Source organism: Rhagoletis pomonella, unplaced genomic scaffold, assembly GCF_013731165.1.
Source record: "Rhagoletis pomonella isolate Grant_MI unplaced genomic scaffold, Rhpom_1.0 Rhpom_scaffold_00006, whole genome shotgun sequence".
In the NCBI taxonomy this organism is placed as follows: Eukaryota; Metazoa; Arthropoda; class Insecta; order Diptera; family Tephritidae; genus Rhagoletis; species Rhagoletis pomonella.
The window spans coordinates 36,868,255-36,885,102 of NW_023458560.1; the positions used below are offsets into that span (position 1 = coordinate 36,868,255).

The window sequence follows — 16,848 nt, forward strand, 5'->3', positions numbered from 1 at the left end:
TACACACATAAATATTATTAAAACGAAGGTATAGAAACCGCACTTGGTAGTGCAGCTGCTTTGTGACGGCAACAATATGCCAGTACGTAAAATGTCCCCGTCTCAAAAGATTTCCCCTTATACATTTTTATTATTTTAATACACTTTTGCCTTAGTTATACCTTTTTGAAGAAAATATTTCTTGAAATATAAGCTGTGTTATTAAGGTGTTGGTAATTTGGCAATCAAGATTTATTATGTAATATTTCATACGAAATCATTATTTTGCATGTTTAAGAAGTAAGACCAAGACCAAGAAGCAATTACTGTTATAATTGAAAGCTTCCATCCAAAAATTGTTAAGACAGTTACCAACTCATAACTGTTAAAACGTGCCACGATAGAATCCGTTGAATTAAACGCTGAATGAGTTCGCTGAATGAATAAGAATAGCTATATTCCGGTTAATTTATCACAGTTCTAAAATACGCCTTTTTCGCGTAAAACATGGTTACTCCGACCACTGTGCGGCGGTACTTTTTTTTTTACACAGCTGTATACCTAGGTGTTGTCTTTTTACATTTATCGAGATATCTTCGGCTTTTACAGTCGGATCTTAAAATAAGATATATCGACGTTCTTGTCTCGAGGAGACCCTAGGTTCATTGACTTCAAGTACCTGTATTACATATATATTAAAAAAATAATAATCTAAATGGCCTTGCAAAAATACTTTAGACTCAGGGATGTGCGGCAAACTTTTTTATGGTATGGTCTAATGTTCACTCATATTTATACATATGTATTCGAAATTGTTCCACTTACCATTCATTAGTTTTTCGTCAACTTTGGGGACATCAGCAACATTGTCTGCAGCCATTACCAATTTACCTGAAAAGAAAAATTACGAAAAAAATAAATAAATTAACAATTTTAAATCATTTGACTACTTTAATAAGACTAAAGCTGATAATACATTGACAAAAATTACTACAATAAGTGGATTAAACAACAAAAATAATGCAAAAGCGAATAAAAAAAACGTTAAGATTAAAGATATGAGTATGTATGTATGTTTTTGTAGGTATGTTAACACATGAATATGTAGTACATATGTATATTATACTTAAGTATATAATTAGGCTGCCGTCAAATCGTCATTATTTCGTAATAAAAAATGTGTCTACAACAGCCGCTAATATGAATATTTAAAAACGCTTAACATATTTATTAATACTAAAAATTTTGGTGGGCTATTTGAACCTTCATGCTTGCCTAGGCATTGGTTTCCATGGAAAACAATGAAAATATATAAATACATATTTTTGTATTTTTTTTTTTAATCCACTCAGATTGCTTGTAGTATGTGGAATATTAAGTCGACATGTAAGCGAAGTTCATAGAGGACTTTTAAACGATTTCCATAATTGAAAAATTTGACGACTTTTAAGACTTTACAACGCTTACGACGTCTTGTGAATCCCCTAATAGTGTAAGCGGCAATCTATTATTATTTTTAGGTCGAAAGTGCTCACAATGAGGTCTTTTTGACATTATTTGCATCGCTTTATCCGCAAAAAGGACGATATAAAGAAATGACTGACAGCGGGTGGTGTTAAGATCGTGTGGCTCATTAAAAACGACATTAAGACACAAACGACACAAATTCGGGAAGGGGTGTTTTGAGTGTAGGAAGTCTGGTGGGTTTAAAGTCGGCCGAAATCACTTAGGCGGTTACAGCACTAAACAAGAGGAATAATATCTCGCAATAGTCGTTTTTAAAAATTAATTAAGAAACTATTAACGAAACTAAATTAAGGATTAGAAAATTCAAGACGAACTAGGAAGCGAACTCTCATCTAGAGCTCTCCAAGGACAACAAATTCATAGGCAATTAGCTTCCGCATATTCTTATATTTCGTCATTGGCTCACATCACATTAGAATGTTCATTGAAGTAAAAAAATATTAATAATCAAAATGAATGTGCCTGTAAGTGAATAAATTAAAAGGTCGCCATACATATCCAGACTCTGTTCAACATTTACAAAACAATTGCTTGTAATTTGAGATGAATTGAAACCCTGCACACTGGCCGGAATTGAATTTTTTTTTTCAAAAATTCGAAAAATAAAGGTATCGTCCTCAAAATCGGTACACACGATATTCATGCTAGTAGCAAGTTAGGGTAAGAAGGTTGGGCCGATCAGATCATTCTTACGCCCTGTCACCCTCCTCTGTATCATCTATACATAGTTTCAAGGAAAGTTGAGATTCTTTGTACGCGCTAATTTCGAAAACTAGTGAACGGATTTAGACGAGATTTTCTATAGTATACTCTGTATAGAAAGGAGAGTTACCGTTGGTATTTAGAATTTTTATAGGGTTGCCACCTGTCTAAAAAACTATAAGATACACACCGCTCGTTGGATTACAAAAAATTAGGTGTCAAATGAAAGGCATTGGCTCATAGAAAACTATTAATGTTTTTGTTTTTAATAGGGTTGCCACCACGATGCAGCGAAACAAAGGTGGCGCCTTCCGCGGACCGCTAATCCTCTCTTTCTCGATTTGACAGCATCCATCCTTTCGCTGACGTCACATAATACTTTTTTCGCACTAGTGATGATTATTAAATTTTCATATTATACCGAAAATTTGTACCTAAAAGTAGATACACGTACCTAAACAGTAAACATGTATTTTTATGTGCATATATTTTTGATAGTTGGTGGACTACATCATCCTTCTGTACCATAACAACTTTTGGACTTACATGAAACAATATTTTACTACGTTCCAAATGTACCTAAAATAATGTGCTTGCACCGAATGTACGTTCAAATTTAAGAAGCTGAAGAGTAGGTACAATTCAACCTAGTTTTACATCACTATTTCGTACCACTTGTTCGCTTCTTCCTCTTCTTCTTCAAAATTATTCTTTACACTCTCATTCTTATAATAATGTGACGTCACACCCAGTTGCTCTCAATTCGATTGGCGCAATCTTGTATTCTATCATTCTTGGGTTGCCACCTATTAAGAAAATTACTATATTCAATCATAATCAGCGTAGGCATCAGTTCTGCACCGTCACTGTCAAATGAAACGACTTAGCCTCTAGATTTGCATTTACATATTATATTTCTTGGTAGGGTTGCCACCTGTTAAAACTTTACTTCAAATCGGCTATAATAAGCAAATACTTTCGAAGTTTTTATTCATAAGAACCACAAACAATTTTATTCATACGAATTTTATATACATACATATGTACATATATCTCCGTATTTTTTGTTAATATTTAACATTCTTCTACCTCCAACTAAACATCAAATGGCTGCACAATGTCATATAAAGAATCAGCATCAGAGTCGGTGTCCGTTGAGCAATCTGATGTATTTAAATGGTCGGAATGCGGTTCAACGTTTGGAGCCTTCAAAAGTTCAATAACTTCTTTAGGTATTTTTTTCTTTTGATTTTGTTGTTGTCTCTTATTTAAAGATATGCTTGAGAGGAATGTATCAGAGGAATCCATTGCTCTTTGGAAGACGTCTGCCATATTATTAGTTCTACTATTTTGTCTAGCATGAGATCGCCTGTCGCTCTTATAATATTTATTGCGAGATTCTGAAGCACTTTCACCAAGACAGCCTAGGGGCACTACAGAGGCTGCGATGATTTGTGCACCGTGTATTAAAATTTTATGTAGAGTCGGTGACATCGGATACCACGGGTACTTTTCCATATACAACGAATATATCTTTTATTTATTTATTTATTTATTTATTTATTTAATACCGTCAATGAAACAAAGTTTCTTACAGACTACTAACAACAAGTACATACATTTTTATATAAAGATTACAAGTATGTTACATACTAAACTTATAAAATTAATATGCTAAGCATTTAAAACAAGTTTAAATATCTACAGATAATGAGCGAAAAAGATTTACAAAAGCTTCTGTGGTCATTGAAAAATCAATGACGATTGTTTGAGACAAAATATTAAATTCTCGCATAGATCTTGCAAGAGGAGCATTGCTGGCGAATTTAGTGTTGACCTTTTTGCAGTAAAAAGGGTAAGTGACTCGGAGGTTACGCCTAGGAACATTAAAAGTAATCCTTTCCATGAGAGAAGGGCAATCAAGAATACCTTGAATAATATTGAATATAAAACTCATCGACAACATAGACCTACGACTATCCAAAGATTGTAGGTCAATAAGCATGAGACGCGAAGCATACGAAGGGACAGGATCGTCGAATTTTAAGGTTCTTAGAGCGAATTTAAGAAACACCTTTTGAATACGTTCTATTCTTTTAATAGAAACTTGGCTATAGGGCCTCCAAATGAAAACTGCGTACTCAAGACGCGAACGTACAAATGTTGTATATAACATTTTCAGAGTGTAAGGGTCATAAAACTTAGTGGAATTCCGACGGATAAAACCAAGTACTGAGTAGGACTTTGCAATGATGAAGTCCACATGATTATTAAAGTTCAACTTCGGATCAAAGATAACCCCTAGATCTTTTACTTCGGTAACTTTGCGCAAGAAAGTATTTGAAATGCTATAGTTCGTAATACGAACTAGGGCTGATGATTTCACCCGGGTAATGAGCTACCCGGGTAGCGGGTGAAGCCCTACCCGGGTATTGAATTACCCGGGTATCCCGGGTACCCGGGTATTTTATAACCCGGGTAGACCCGGGTAGACCGGGTACCCGGGCAGTATGGTAATTACCCGGGTACCCGGGCACCCGAAAAAATGTGGAGAGGTGAAAATTAAACGCATTTACGATCATATAACGCAAACGAACGTACATAGGGAAAATCTATAAGAATCTTCCGTACCATATGGGGAAATATTATAATATACAACACATACATTGCACTTGACAAATCCGTCATTCATCACACAAGCGTACTTCCAAACCCAGCTTGTTTTAGGCATGTCTAAAATATTAATATTTACGAAGTTGGTAATGCACGTACAGATATCGGATCGGTAACAAATAAAATTATTGAGACACACCCACCTGCGAATCTAAACGATGACCGACAGTTGAGGCAATTTTTGTGTTGGAATGAAAAAAATTTTAAAATTTCTTCCACAATTATTTCACAACAATACGTTCATCAACCTACTTCTCGTATTAAGGAAACTTCATGAAATAATTGTGATTTTAAAAGCTTTAAATATTATGAGAAAAGAAACTATAATTTGAACAAGCTGATACAATAAAAGTACAAAATCTTTAGGTGAATGAATAGCATAAGGCTTTGTCACCTTACTTTTTGTACCAGAAGTGGCCTACCACAGGGTTTAGTTCTTATATAATTCCCAATGAGAACGTTCTCGTCAGTTTTGTTCTCATTTTGGTTTTGGTTTTGACGCGTTCTTGGGAACAAAACTACGACAATGGCATTTAGTTTCGATCATACATTTCGTTCTCAGTCCCTGTTTTAAAATATTAATATTTAATATTCTTTAAAATATACATACATACATACATATGTACACATGCATGTATGTATATGCATTTACACAAATTAGAAGTTTGAATTTAAGTACAGAAACTAATGTTTTAATTTACTTTTCTTGTCTCCGTCTACTCAGGCAAGCGGTTAGGTGTACATAGTCGCGTACACTCTAGACATAAAAAAATAATTATAAAAAAAAATTTTCTCACTGAAAAAATATTTATCCTCACCAAAAAGATTATACAAGAAGCTTTATGTCGCATTACCCGGGTGTTTTTCGTTTAACCGGCACCAACATATGTATATTACCCGGGTACCCGGGCAAATCGGGTAATACCCGACTACCCGGGTAATAAAAGCCCCGGGTAATACCCGGGTAATCGGGTACCCGGGTACCAGGGCATTACCCGAATTACCCGGGTAACCGGGTACCCGGGTATCATCAGCCCTAATACGAACATTCATCATCTTTTCCGAGTACTGCTTAAACTTCAGGGCGCTAACCTCGTATTCACAAGAAATGGGATTCAAATTATGTGAAAACTGTGCAGTAAGTCGGTGTCAAGCCCTAATATTGAAGAAAATAGCGTAACATCTGAGAAAGCTCTTCTGGCAGTATTGCCATCATTCATGTTTCCGCTACCGCTCTGCTTTGGTCTATTCACATGAAGTCCCATTTCCGTCCACAACCGTTTTTGAATAAGTTTTTTACGGGCCTCAATAATTTTCTTATCATTTTCATCTCTTATTGCCATTTTTTTACTTCAATCCTATATGACACATTAAGAACAAACTCCAAGGTTCTTATCCAAGCATGAAGGGGACTAATGCCATACTTCAGTTTATCAGGCCTCGCCTTAAAATGTGCAGAGTTTACGTCTTTTGTTTGCATGAAAGCTTTAGGTCCTGCTCCACAGATGGGACATAATTGACAAGATTTAATACCAGACAAGATATTTAACTTTTTTCCGTCTATTAGAGTCATATGGAGACCAAAGAACACCGTGATATTTCGGTTGCCGAAGTCTATAAATAAATGGCTTTAAATTTCCTATTTGTAGATCCAAGTCTTCTTTTTCCATTAAAATGTGCTCCCTTGTTTCCTTTATAAATTGTAGTTTTAGTGGTCTGCAAAACCGCACAGACTATAGAGTGGAATTTTTCCAAATCACTCTTCCTGAAAATTCACTCAGTTTTAAAGGTATAATTGTGGTAACGAACAAAGATTGATCAAGAGCATACGGATCATTTTCAAATTTTTGTATATAAGTGCTTTGGCCAGTCGACCCGTCAAATCCATAGCTCACAATAAGCCTAAGTTCAGCGTTTTCAGGAAAACTAATGAAGACTTGTTCTTGTACTAAAATTAGGCGTTTGGCGGTGTGGTCCAATAAATTCTGCAATGAAACTTGAGCTTCAGTTTCATCGATGCTTATTCCAAGGGGTCTGCATTTCAATTTAGCTTCCACAAGTCTGTCATAACTTGGGTATATATTGCAGTGTTGTTGTTTATTTAAAGCTCTCATGTTGTTATATTGTTTTTTAGTATATGAATTATCGAGCAAGAATGCAAGGGCTTCATCTGGAGTTATTGGTATTGGATCCTTTGAACAAAGCTTTTGTTTTAACCTTTTGGGCGCATTCGGTGACCTCACACATTCTTTTAAAACAAAGGCTACGTCTCTATTAGATTTTTTTTGCTGATAACGTAGCGGCATGTACAAGTAGCGAAGCATCGTGCTCATTCGAAAGATCGCTAGACAATTTCCGTTTCAATCGGGGTCCAGCGTCATTATAAGTTAAATGGGGTCGTCCTACATTATTGGGCTTTTTTGTGTTATTATTGTCAACAATTATGACTATATTTCCAGATAACCACTGTGAATGCGTTACCTTCAGTCGATCCAATTGTCGGTTGCATTTCCGTAAATTTAGTGTAGTAAAAGCGACAAAGTTTGCTACTTTTTTGCGTATTTCTCTTTCTTTATCAATACTTAAAAGAGATTTCCCAATTCTAGTAAAGATATACTCTGTTATCGCGTCTTTTTTCTTATTATTTCTACACCAAATAGTTAGAAACTCTGCATGTGGAAATTCGAACTTCACTAAAAATGTAAAATTTTGTTAAAATGGGCAAAAATGAGCAAAAACTGTTACTAGGCCAATAAAATCTAATTATTTGTAAGCATTTTTGTATTATTAGCTCGTCTAATAACTTGCCAGCTTTCTAGTTCTTCTCCGCGGAACACAAACATATTGTTAAGTATTATTTTTTAAATATGCACTACAAATATATTAAATAAAAGCAACATTTAACACACACACGATATAACCATTAACTCACTGTATTGAACATACTTTGACCTTCATTATCCATATCTGATTTTCTTTCTTTTATAATAGCACAACCGTTCACAAGACTTTAAAGTTTACTAATAATTTTGCTCCAAATCTGGAAAAATAACAGCTGATCAGACACATGACTTTGTAGGCAAACTAAGAGCACAAGGTTGAAACTTCAAATCTTTTATTGGGACATTTTCTTAGTTGATATATGTACTTTTAGAAAAATAACTGATACCAAGAATATATTGCTACAAAAATCTTGAATTTATGCCAAAAAAAATCCAATTTCGGCCAGTGTGCCCTGTAGGGAATTGGAATCGAATATCTTGAAACTTAAGCTGCTAAATGAATTGTATTTATAAAGAGATTATGTTGACTTCATGTGTACTGCCCATAATGGACGACCTTCCTTGGTTGGGTTGGGAGAGGATGCTCTGAGGGCAATTCACTTTGTTGCCCCTGGTGAAAGCTCACAACCTTCCGGTGCTTAGTGGTGCAAATATAGGTCTATTCGCGGAAGCGCAATATCTACATAGGTATAAATCTAGGCAAAAAGGTGACGTGAAAAAATCACAACGGCCTGAAGGTAAATCGAGCGATTAAAGTTTTCAAACCGTGTCGAGGGAGCTTAAGAAAAAATTAGTGGCTGATACCGGCCATATTTCTTAGGATATAAATATGTTTAGCCAGATCGATCAGCACGTATTCTGCTGTAGAATGGTAGCGTAGACCCGTAATGAAAGTTACAGAATCTTTGTTAAAGATACTGCAAAGGAGTGTATGAATAGGCATTACGGGCGCTATGAGTACAACGTCTAGAAGGGCTTTTAACTCTTCGCTGGGTTCATATAAAACCCTGGCTTTAACCATGGAAGAGGTGGCAACGAAGAAGATGGATCGACTGCGCTATTATGGGTTGTAGAAAGATATCGGAGTTTCGGTAAAGAAACTGATACCTCGACTGTCCTTTGCAAGAAAATGTGTGCATACTTCATAAGTTTTCTTGCTAGCGAATAATAAAGCGACCCAGACTGCTTTCAGGGGAACTCTGTAAAAGGTCTCTATATCGATGGCTTCAAAACTAAAAATGGTACTGGAATGGGCTTGAACCCCTTTGGGCACCGGCAACGAACTGGCTGATGAAGTGACAAGCTGCGGTTCTTTGGAGCGTCCAATTGGACGTAAGTAAAAAGTAAGCAGGAAATGTGAGGTCCATTAGCGAGTTTTTGAATGACGCTCGTCATAAGCGGTGTTGCAATACTGGAACATCCAAAACCACCAAATTTGTATTGGAAGAAGGCCTGAAAAGGCCAAACAGGGTGCTGAGAAAATTCCTTCTCAGATACAGAAGAGCCATTATGGAGACCTCACCTGGCCACCGTATGTATCATCGACGATTTTATGTAATTCTAGGTGCATGGCTTTTGCCATATTAAGTTCATTTTGGATCATTGAAAACTTTAACTTTTTGCTTTGGGGTATGCCTCCTTCGAGATCTAAATAAGTTGACTTCGCTCTGGTTTAAACTCCGCCAGGCGGAGGAAGGTGTCGAACTCCTGGCATTGCATTTGGTAATTTTTGTCCTATTTTTAGTGCAAATTGCTTTTAGAAACTAAGGTCAGAGTATAACGATGATTTGTTCTATCAGATATGTGGCCTTTGTTTGCCTTAGTTTAGGAGATGTACCTTTACTTATTACGGTATTATCGAAGACATTTTGCATGAAACCTGATGAGAATTTTTAAGTTTCCTGAGACTAAACCCTGGAGCATAAAACTTGTTTTCTACCGGGGAACTAAGTTTTATATATATTCAAGCTTGCATATGTACGAATCAAGTGAATTTATCATAACTTAGAACAAGGCAATCATTTGATCATTATTACAAAATAATTTATCGATAAATTAGGGTGGTCCAAAAAAAATTTTAAAAAGTTAAGTCAGAATTTTAATGCTCCCACCCCCTAGGGTAGCTCTATATCGAAAAAATATACCCATGCTCAAAGTTTTCAATGTATTTTATATGGGGGAAATTTTTATTTTTGTAGAAATGGCATACGATTCTTGAAAATCAATATTTTTCGATCGGAAAACTCGGTTTCTCTTCAGGAGACTTCCAACAATAATACTAAACTATTTATTTAATCATTTTTTAATAGTAATTATTTTTTTTTTAGGTTTCCCGAAAACCCCAATAAATGCAATCGGGGACCCATAAAGAGTCGTTAGTATTAAAAAATGGTAGAATAAGCAATAGGTTGTCGCTGGGAAGAGAGACAGAGTTTTCCGATCGAAAAATAGTGGTTTTCAAGAATTCTCTACCATTTTACGAAAATTTTTTCCCCCACATAAAATACATGGAAAACTTTGAGGGCATTGAGCGACCTCTAATTTGTTTTTGACTTAAAATAAATAAACGGGTTTATTTTCTGGCATAGAACCATCCTAGGGGTGGGAGTAATAAAATTCCGACTTTACTTTTTCTTTTTTTTGATCACCCAAATGTAAATACATACATAATTGTACATGCTTGTAATATTACTGAAATGCTGTTGAAAATTAATAAACAACAAATCAAATTGTTTCAAGTGCTTTCTCATCAATGCAGGCGACGCGACTAACAGTCCATAGAAAAGTGTTTGTAAAAATCAGAAAAAAATCGACGATCGTGTGATAATCACAGTGGAGTGTTTTAGAACAGCAAAAGCTTGTTTGGGCTTATAAATAAACTTGTGAGCGTTTGCAGTCATTTTTTAAAGGCTTCATTTTCTTTCTTTCGGTTTTTTGCTTCGTTTATTTTTAAAATTTTTTTTACATTTAAGTGCAATTTTGTATGTGTGTGGCGCCTTGCTCTTAACTATATTTACATATATGTATGTACATAAAAAACACTTGACGCTTTTGTTGGTTGTTGGCTGGCGCCAATCTCATGTCAATTAATAATTAGTTCAGTAATTACGGTTCATATAATTTACAAGACAAGACGCCAGGGGAAATTTGATATGCGAACATATCACTTTGATTGACATACTCGTACGAAAGAAACATGCCTTTGCTGGCCTATGTATGTACATTAGGGTGGTCCAAAATAAGTAAAGTCGGAATTTTAATGCTCTCACCCCTTAGGAGTATTCTATATCGAAATGAGTATACCCTAGACTGGGTCGAAAAAAAAAGTTGCTAATGTCCGCCCCTAAATTTAAAGATTATGTTGAGAGGGTTCTGGAAAAATTTTTTTTTTTTTTTTTTAACCCTCCGAAATACAGCCGAAATGGGTTTTTCGTTGTAACTTGGTTATTTGACGGCCGATTTTTAAAATTGATATGTCATTATTTTTGTCTTGAGAAGCTTCACTTTTCGTTCTTATGTCTTTTTAAGCTTTGAAGTCGCGTTCGCATGATAAGGGCAGAAACAAAATTTTACCCCCCCTAAAGTATATTTTTTTCCTTACCAAACGAAAGTACTTAAAAATTCAAGAAGATGTTGCCTTCAAACTATATTACTAAAATAATAAACAAAGGAGTTATAGCACTTTTAATATCACAGGTCAACATGAGTTTCAGATGTAAGTATAATAACACAGTACAACAAAAATTGATTTTTTTTATGCAACAGAGTAACCTAAATTTAAGGATTATGTTGAGAGGATTTCGAAATTTTTATTTTATTTTTTTTTAACCCTTCGAAATACAGCCGAAAAGGTTTTTTCGTTGAAAGTTGGGTATTTGACGGCCGATTTTTAAAATTAACATGTCATCACATTTCCTTTTAAGCTATGAAGTCGTTTACCCATGGTTAGGTCAGCTAACAAAATTCGCCCCCACAAATTCCTCCAACAGTTTTCTTAGTTGGAAATTTAATCTCACTGCTTTCGTACCAACTTAGGTACATTTTTGCTACGATTTTTCCCAAATTCATACTCTTTGTTTTCGTCGCATCAGCAACCCGGGGAGTGCAAAACTGACGCTGTCAATAGCGAGCTAACCTCTTGTAATTTAATCATGCCAATAAATTTTATAAATTGTGGAAGTCAAAGTAAATAAGTGAGTCAAACCTGTTGTTTCGTATTGATAATAATAATTTATAATTAATACCATAAATTGTGCTGGTGAAATAAAATTAAAAAGTGACTTAACAGTGTGTGCAATTTAAAAATGGCTTTCGTTAAGCGCGATATTGATATTAAAATGTTACCTACGAAACGTGGTGTTATTGAATATCTTTTGTTCCTTAAATATTACGGCTCTGCAAGTGTTCCAAAAAATCGAAGTCTCAATGAATATTTGCCAATAGTTATGAACACAATTTCAAAGTTGTGGCAGCAGGCAAACATCCCTATAGTTACAAGAACTACGCTCCGGAGAAACATTGAAAGCCTCCTTCAAAGTTATTACAATGTAAAAAAACATCCTTATGAATATAATGATCAGGAATGGAATAAAATATTGTTAATTTCAAAGTGTAAGTGCATTATGGACTTAAATCGACAATGTGATTGCCCTAGTGCAAGTAGAGTTCCAACCGCGGTAAATGACTTTCTTTATGATCAATGCGGGCCAAGGCTTTTGTCATTAGATAGTGGGCTTGATCATACTAGAACTGACAATTGCTCGCTAGAATGTAATGTTGAAAATCACACTGAAACCGCTGCAAGTTCGATTGGTTATGTGCCTAGCTCAAGTGAAGACGATGAAGCAAGTGAAGAAGTCACACAAAGTTTAAAAGTATCTGATTTGTCCTTAAAAAATTATTGCTCGGCGTTAGATAGGACGGATACTTCAGATCGCTTTGGATCATTGCTTGCTACAATGCTAATAAAAGATTTGCAAGCTGCGATTGCTACAAAAGTAAAAAAGGATTTTAAAGAAAACACAGCGGATAAAATTATGAAATATTTTGATTATCTGGTCATTGACAAAAATAAAATTTCACGCGAGCGTAACAAATGTAGAGCACAAACTGAAGCAGCAACAAAAACTGGCACTGATCTTAAATGCATTTCGTATGATGGTAAACAGGACGTAACACTAAAAAAAAAAATAGTTCACGGTAGCGTAAGAACAATGCTTCTAAGAGAGGAGCATATTACAATTTTGAAAGAGCCTGATTCGAAATTTATTGGATACGTAACTCCAAAAGAAGGCACTGGGGAAGCAATCCAGCAAGCAATAGTAAGCTTTTTGAATACCCAAAAATATTGCTTAAACGAACTTGTAGCTATAAGCTGTGATGGTACAGCTGTCAATACTGGATATAAAATTGGAGTAAATGCACAAATGGAACGTTATTTACAAAGGCCCTTGCAGTGGAATGTGTGTTTGTTACATTTCAACGAGTTGCCTCTAAAAAAGTTGTCAACGCATTATATTGGCAAGCAGAAAGGACCTGGTGTTTGGCCAGGGGTGTTGGGGTCTGAAATTATGACTTGCACCAAATACCCGGTAGGTTGTCCACACTATAATAGTTAATGTTATAAACAAAAACATATATTTTCCTTATCAGGTTGTAAGTGGTTTTGAGGCTATTGCTATGGGAGTTATTCCTGAAAATATTGGCTCTTGGGAATTACGCAATGATCAGCGTTATTTATTTGATATGGTTTTGGCAGTAAATAATGGTGAATGCGATGAATATCTCGCTAGTAAGAGCCCCGGTCCCGTCAGTACAGCTCGGTGGCTTACAACAGCTTCCAAGTTACTTCGGGTATATGTTTCCAAAGAAAGCCCGTCAGCGGAGTTGCGAAACATGGTAGAGTTTGTTGTGAAAGTTTATGCACCATTCTGGTTTCTTGTAAAGAGCCAGCCACAAGCAATTCATGGAAGTAGACACGTTTTTAAGTATATTTGCTGGATACGCGAACTATCAAATGCTGTTCAAGCCATTATACGTTCAGCTATAGAAAATAATGCATATTATTTTCACCCAGAAAATATATTATTAGCCATGATAACCGACGCTGATCCAGAGATACGTAATGATGGGTACGAAAAAATCAAAACAGCACGTCAATATCCACCAGCAGGGCTTCGCGTGTTCAAGGTCCCAAAGCGTGGCGTAATAAACTTTGAAAGTAAGTCGTATGTCAGCATGATCGATTGGAGTCAGTTTAAGATTACGGAACCCCCTTGTGTGCAGTTCTACCCAGATAGTGAACTTACAATGTTTCAATTTTCGGAAAATGAAGTGATAAATATCCCAGGTAAATATCTTCAAACTAAAAACTTCACGGGTCTTATAGTACTTTTAAATCATTTTTTTTTAGAGTTCCTCTGTCATTCCCAGAATACCGAACGGTTTGTGCGTGTTGTTAGTGAGTCTGCAAGTGCTGTCACTGATGAAAAGCGCCTGGGCCACATTTTTGCAAAATTAGAAAGCCGAGACCAATATAAAAGCCTTGATTCGCGCCAAAATTTGCTTAAGTAGCAATAAATATTGTAAGTGAAATAACTTTTTTGTTGATTATTTTAGTAATATAGTTTGAAGGCAACATTTTCTTGAATTTTTAAGTACTTTCGTTTGGTAAGGAAAAAAATATGCTTTAGGGGGGGTAAAATTTTGTTTCTGCCCTTATCATGCGAACGCGACTTCAAAGCTTAAAAAGACATAAGAACGAAAAGTGAAGCTTCTCAAGACAAAAATAATGACATATCAATTTTAAAAATCGGCCGTCAAATAACCAAGTTACAACGAAAAAACCATTTCGGCTGTATTTCGGAGGGTTAAAAAAAAAAATAAAAAATTTTTCCAGAACCCTCTCAACATAATCTTTAAATTTAGGGGCGGACATTAGCAACTTTTTTTTTTTTGTATGGGGACCGACCCAGTCTAGTGTACACTAGCCTGGGCCGAAAATCCGCTTTTTTAGAATTTTGATTCGTAATAGCAAAAATATGATTCATTATGCTTTAAGAAAAATCTGTATGAAATTTGAAATTTTTGGTCAATATCCTAGGCTCGCCCAAGTCCATCAAAGTTCAATATGCTCAAAAAATAAAAATTAATTAATTAATACATTTTTTGACTAAAATTGCTATAATCTTCGAAAGTATTAGTCCTACATAATTTGGTATATAGACCTTTTTTGTAGAGAATCGAAGTTAGCTAAGAAAAAATTTTTTTAGCTAAGAAAAATTATTTTGGCAAACATTTATGTGGGTCTACTATATCTTCTTCTGGACCAAATTTATAATACCATTTCATGTTCATGAAAGGCATACAAAATGATGGAAAAATCGTACGCTCGCGACGGGTTCTCAAGCTTATAAATAAAAAATAATAGAGACAAGCGCCATCTTCGTAGCCACAGATAGAAGCAGACTGTTCTAATAGTTCGCGGAAATAATAAACTGAATTATTCTTCTATACATAGTATAAAGGAAAGTCGAGATTCTTTGTACGCGGTAATCTCAAAAACTACTGAATTGATTTTGATGAGATTTTCTCTAATATATTCTGTATCGATAGGAGAGTGACCTTTTTAATTTAGAATTTTAATAGAGTTGCCACCTGTTAAGAAAACTACTATATTCAATTCTAATAAGCGTAGGCGTCAGTTCTGCACCGTCACTGTCAAATGAAAAGACTTATAGCCCAGTTATGCATACTTGGCTTTGCATGAGAGTTGTCACATAAGAATCTGTTAAATGGGCTTTGCGTGTAAGCGGTTACCCAACGCATAGCACTTAACATGTAGAATTCTGTTGGGTTTTGATTTTTACGTAAAAATGGTACAGCAGTGCAAGTATGAATAACTGGGCTATTAGCCTCTGGATGTGTAATGGGGTATTATTTTTCTGAGTAGGGTTGCCACCTGTTTAAAAACTACAAGATCTTCACCGTTCATTGGATAAAATAATGGAATACCAAATGAATGTGCATGGGCTTCGCATGTTCAAAAACTTTAAGTTTTTGAGTAGGGTTGCCACCTATTTAAAATTACTATCTTCTATACATAGTATAAAGGAAAGGCGAGATATTTTAACCACGCTACTGAACTGATTTGGACAAGATTTTTTATGTATATAATAAGCGAAGTACATGATGACATCTGATTTCTTTCTCCAAATACGTAAATGTACATATCTGTGTTCATATGGAAAAGTAGCTTATGTCGAAAGGCTGGCTTTAGTATAATGCGGCAATCCCTTTATTTGTTAAACGGCAAGGAATTTTTTGATGAGACTTAATAAGAATATTGACTTACTAGTATCGGAACTATTTCTTCCACGTTTATTTGCCAAAAGTTGTTCAACGGCTTAGCGCCAGTGAGTCATTCGCAATCGTATGCTGCGAATGCCGATTTATAATAAAGCCAGCCTTTCGACATAAGCTACTTTTCCATATGAACACAGATATATTCAGCGCGTGGCGAAGCCTCGCGCATCCGTGGACGGCTAGTATATTACAAAGCGTGAATCAGATTTATAGTACATCAGAACTTATACTTATTAGGTACATAAAAACATATTACAAACTGACTGACAGTGGCGTAGCCAGGGGGGATAGATCCCCCCCCCCCCTTCGTCATTGAACCACAATTATTTACTTTTGAATTAATAACACAATACTATTTTATCCTTCTGATTTAAAATTTTTTTATTTCAGACGGATGACAAATTATCTTTTAATGAATATATGAGTTTATATGATTTTATAAAAGTAAGCCATAAATTAAAAAAAAAACGTCTACGACAACAAGTAACATCCGAACTGTATCTTTTTTTATTACCTGAAAATTTGGATAAATAAGAGCCTAATACCATTAAAAAAATAAAATTGCAGTATGGTTGATTTGCAAATTTTATATTTAAAAATTTAATATTGCAAGTTTTGAAACAGTAACTTGTACATAGCTAGCTTTTTTTAGCTTTTCGCGTTCTCTGCCCTAGGAAGATTGGTTTGCTTCGTTTTTGCGACCTCTTCCACTGCACGGTTAAAAATTTCGGTTTAAATTTTAAACTTTTTGGACTACATATATGACCAAACTAAATTCAGTTTCAAATACAAACCTTCCAAGTTTGAAAAAAAGAGAGCA

At 35.2% G+C, this 16,848-nt stretch overlaps 2 protein-coding genes across 4 annotated transcripts in view; one reads left to right on the forward strand and one right to left on the reverse strand.

Moving 5' to 3' along the window:
- LOC118740683 (bone morphogenetic protein receptor type-1B-like) overlaps positions 1 to 16,848 on the reverse strand; it is a 740,115-nt gene that overhangs the window by 233,740 nt on the left and 489,527 nt on the right. The window contains exon 2 of the mRNA XM_036472318.1: positions 805 to 870. Coding sequence (XP_036328211.1) covers positions 805 to 870 — 66 coding nt within the window. The remainder of the gene's footprint in view (positions 1 to 804; positions 871 to 16,848) is intronic.
- Positions 12,044 to 14,323, forward strand: LOC118740688. Of its 3 annotated transcripts, XM_036472324.1 has the most exons (3): positions 13,163 to 13,255; positions 13,317 to 14,013; positions 14,077 to 14,323. In XM_036472324.1, the coding sequence occupies exons 1-3, from the start codon at positions 13,235 to 13,237 to the stop codon at positions 14,235 to 14,237; spliced, it is 879 nt and encodes a 292-aa protein (XP_036328217.1). In that variant the 5' UTR covers positions 13,163 to 13,234; the 3' UTR covers positions 14,238 to 14,323. The 3 variants fall into 3 exon arrangements, with proteins under 3 accessions (XP_036328218.1, XP_036328217.1, XP_036328216.1); XM_036472325.1 differs by lacking the exon at positions 13,163 to 13,255 and adding an exon at positions 12,044 to 12,233 and having other exon boundaries at positions 13,363 to 14,323; XM_036472323.1 differs by having other exon boundaries at positions 13,166 to 13,255; positions 13,317 to 14,323.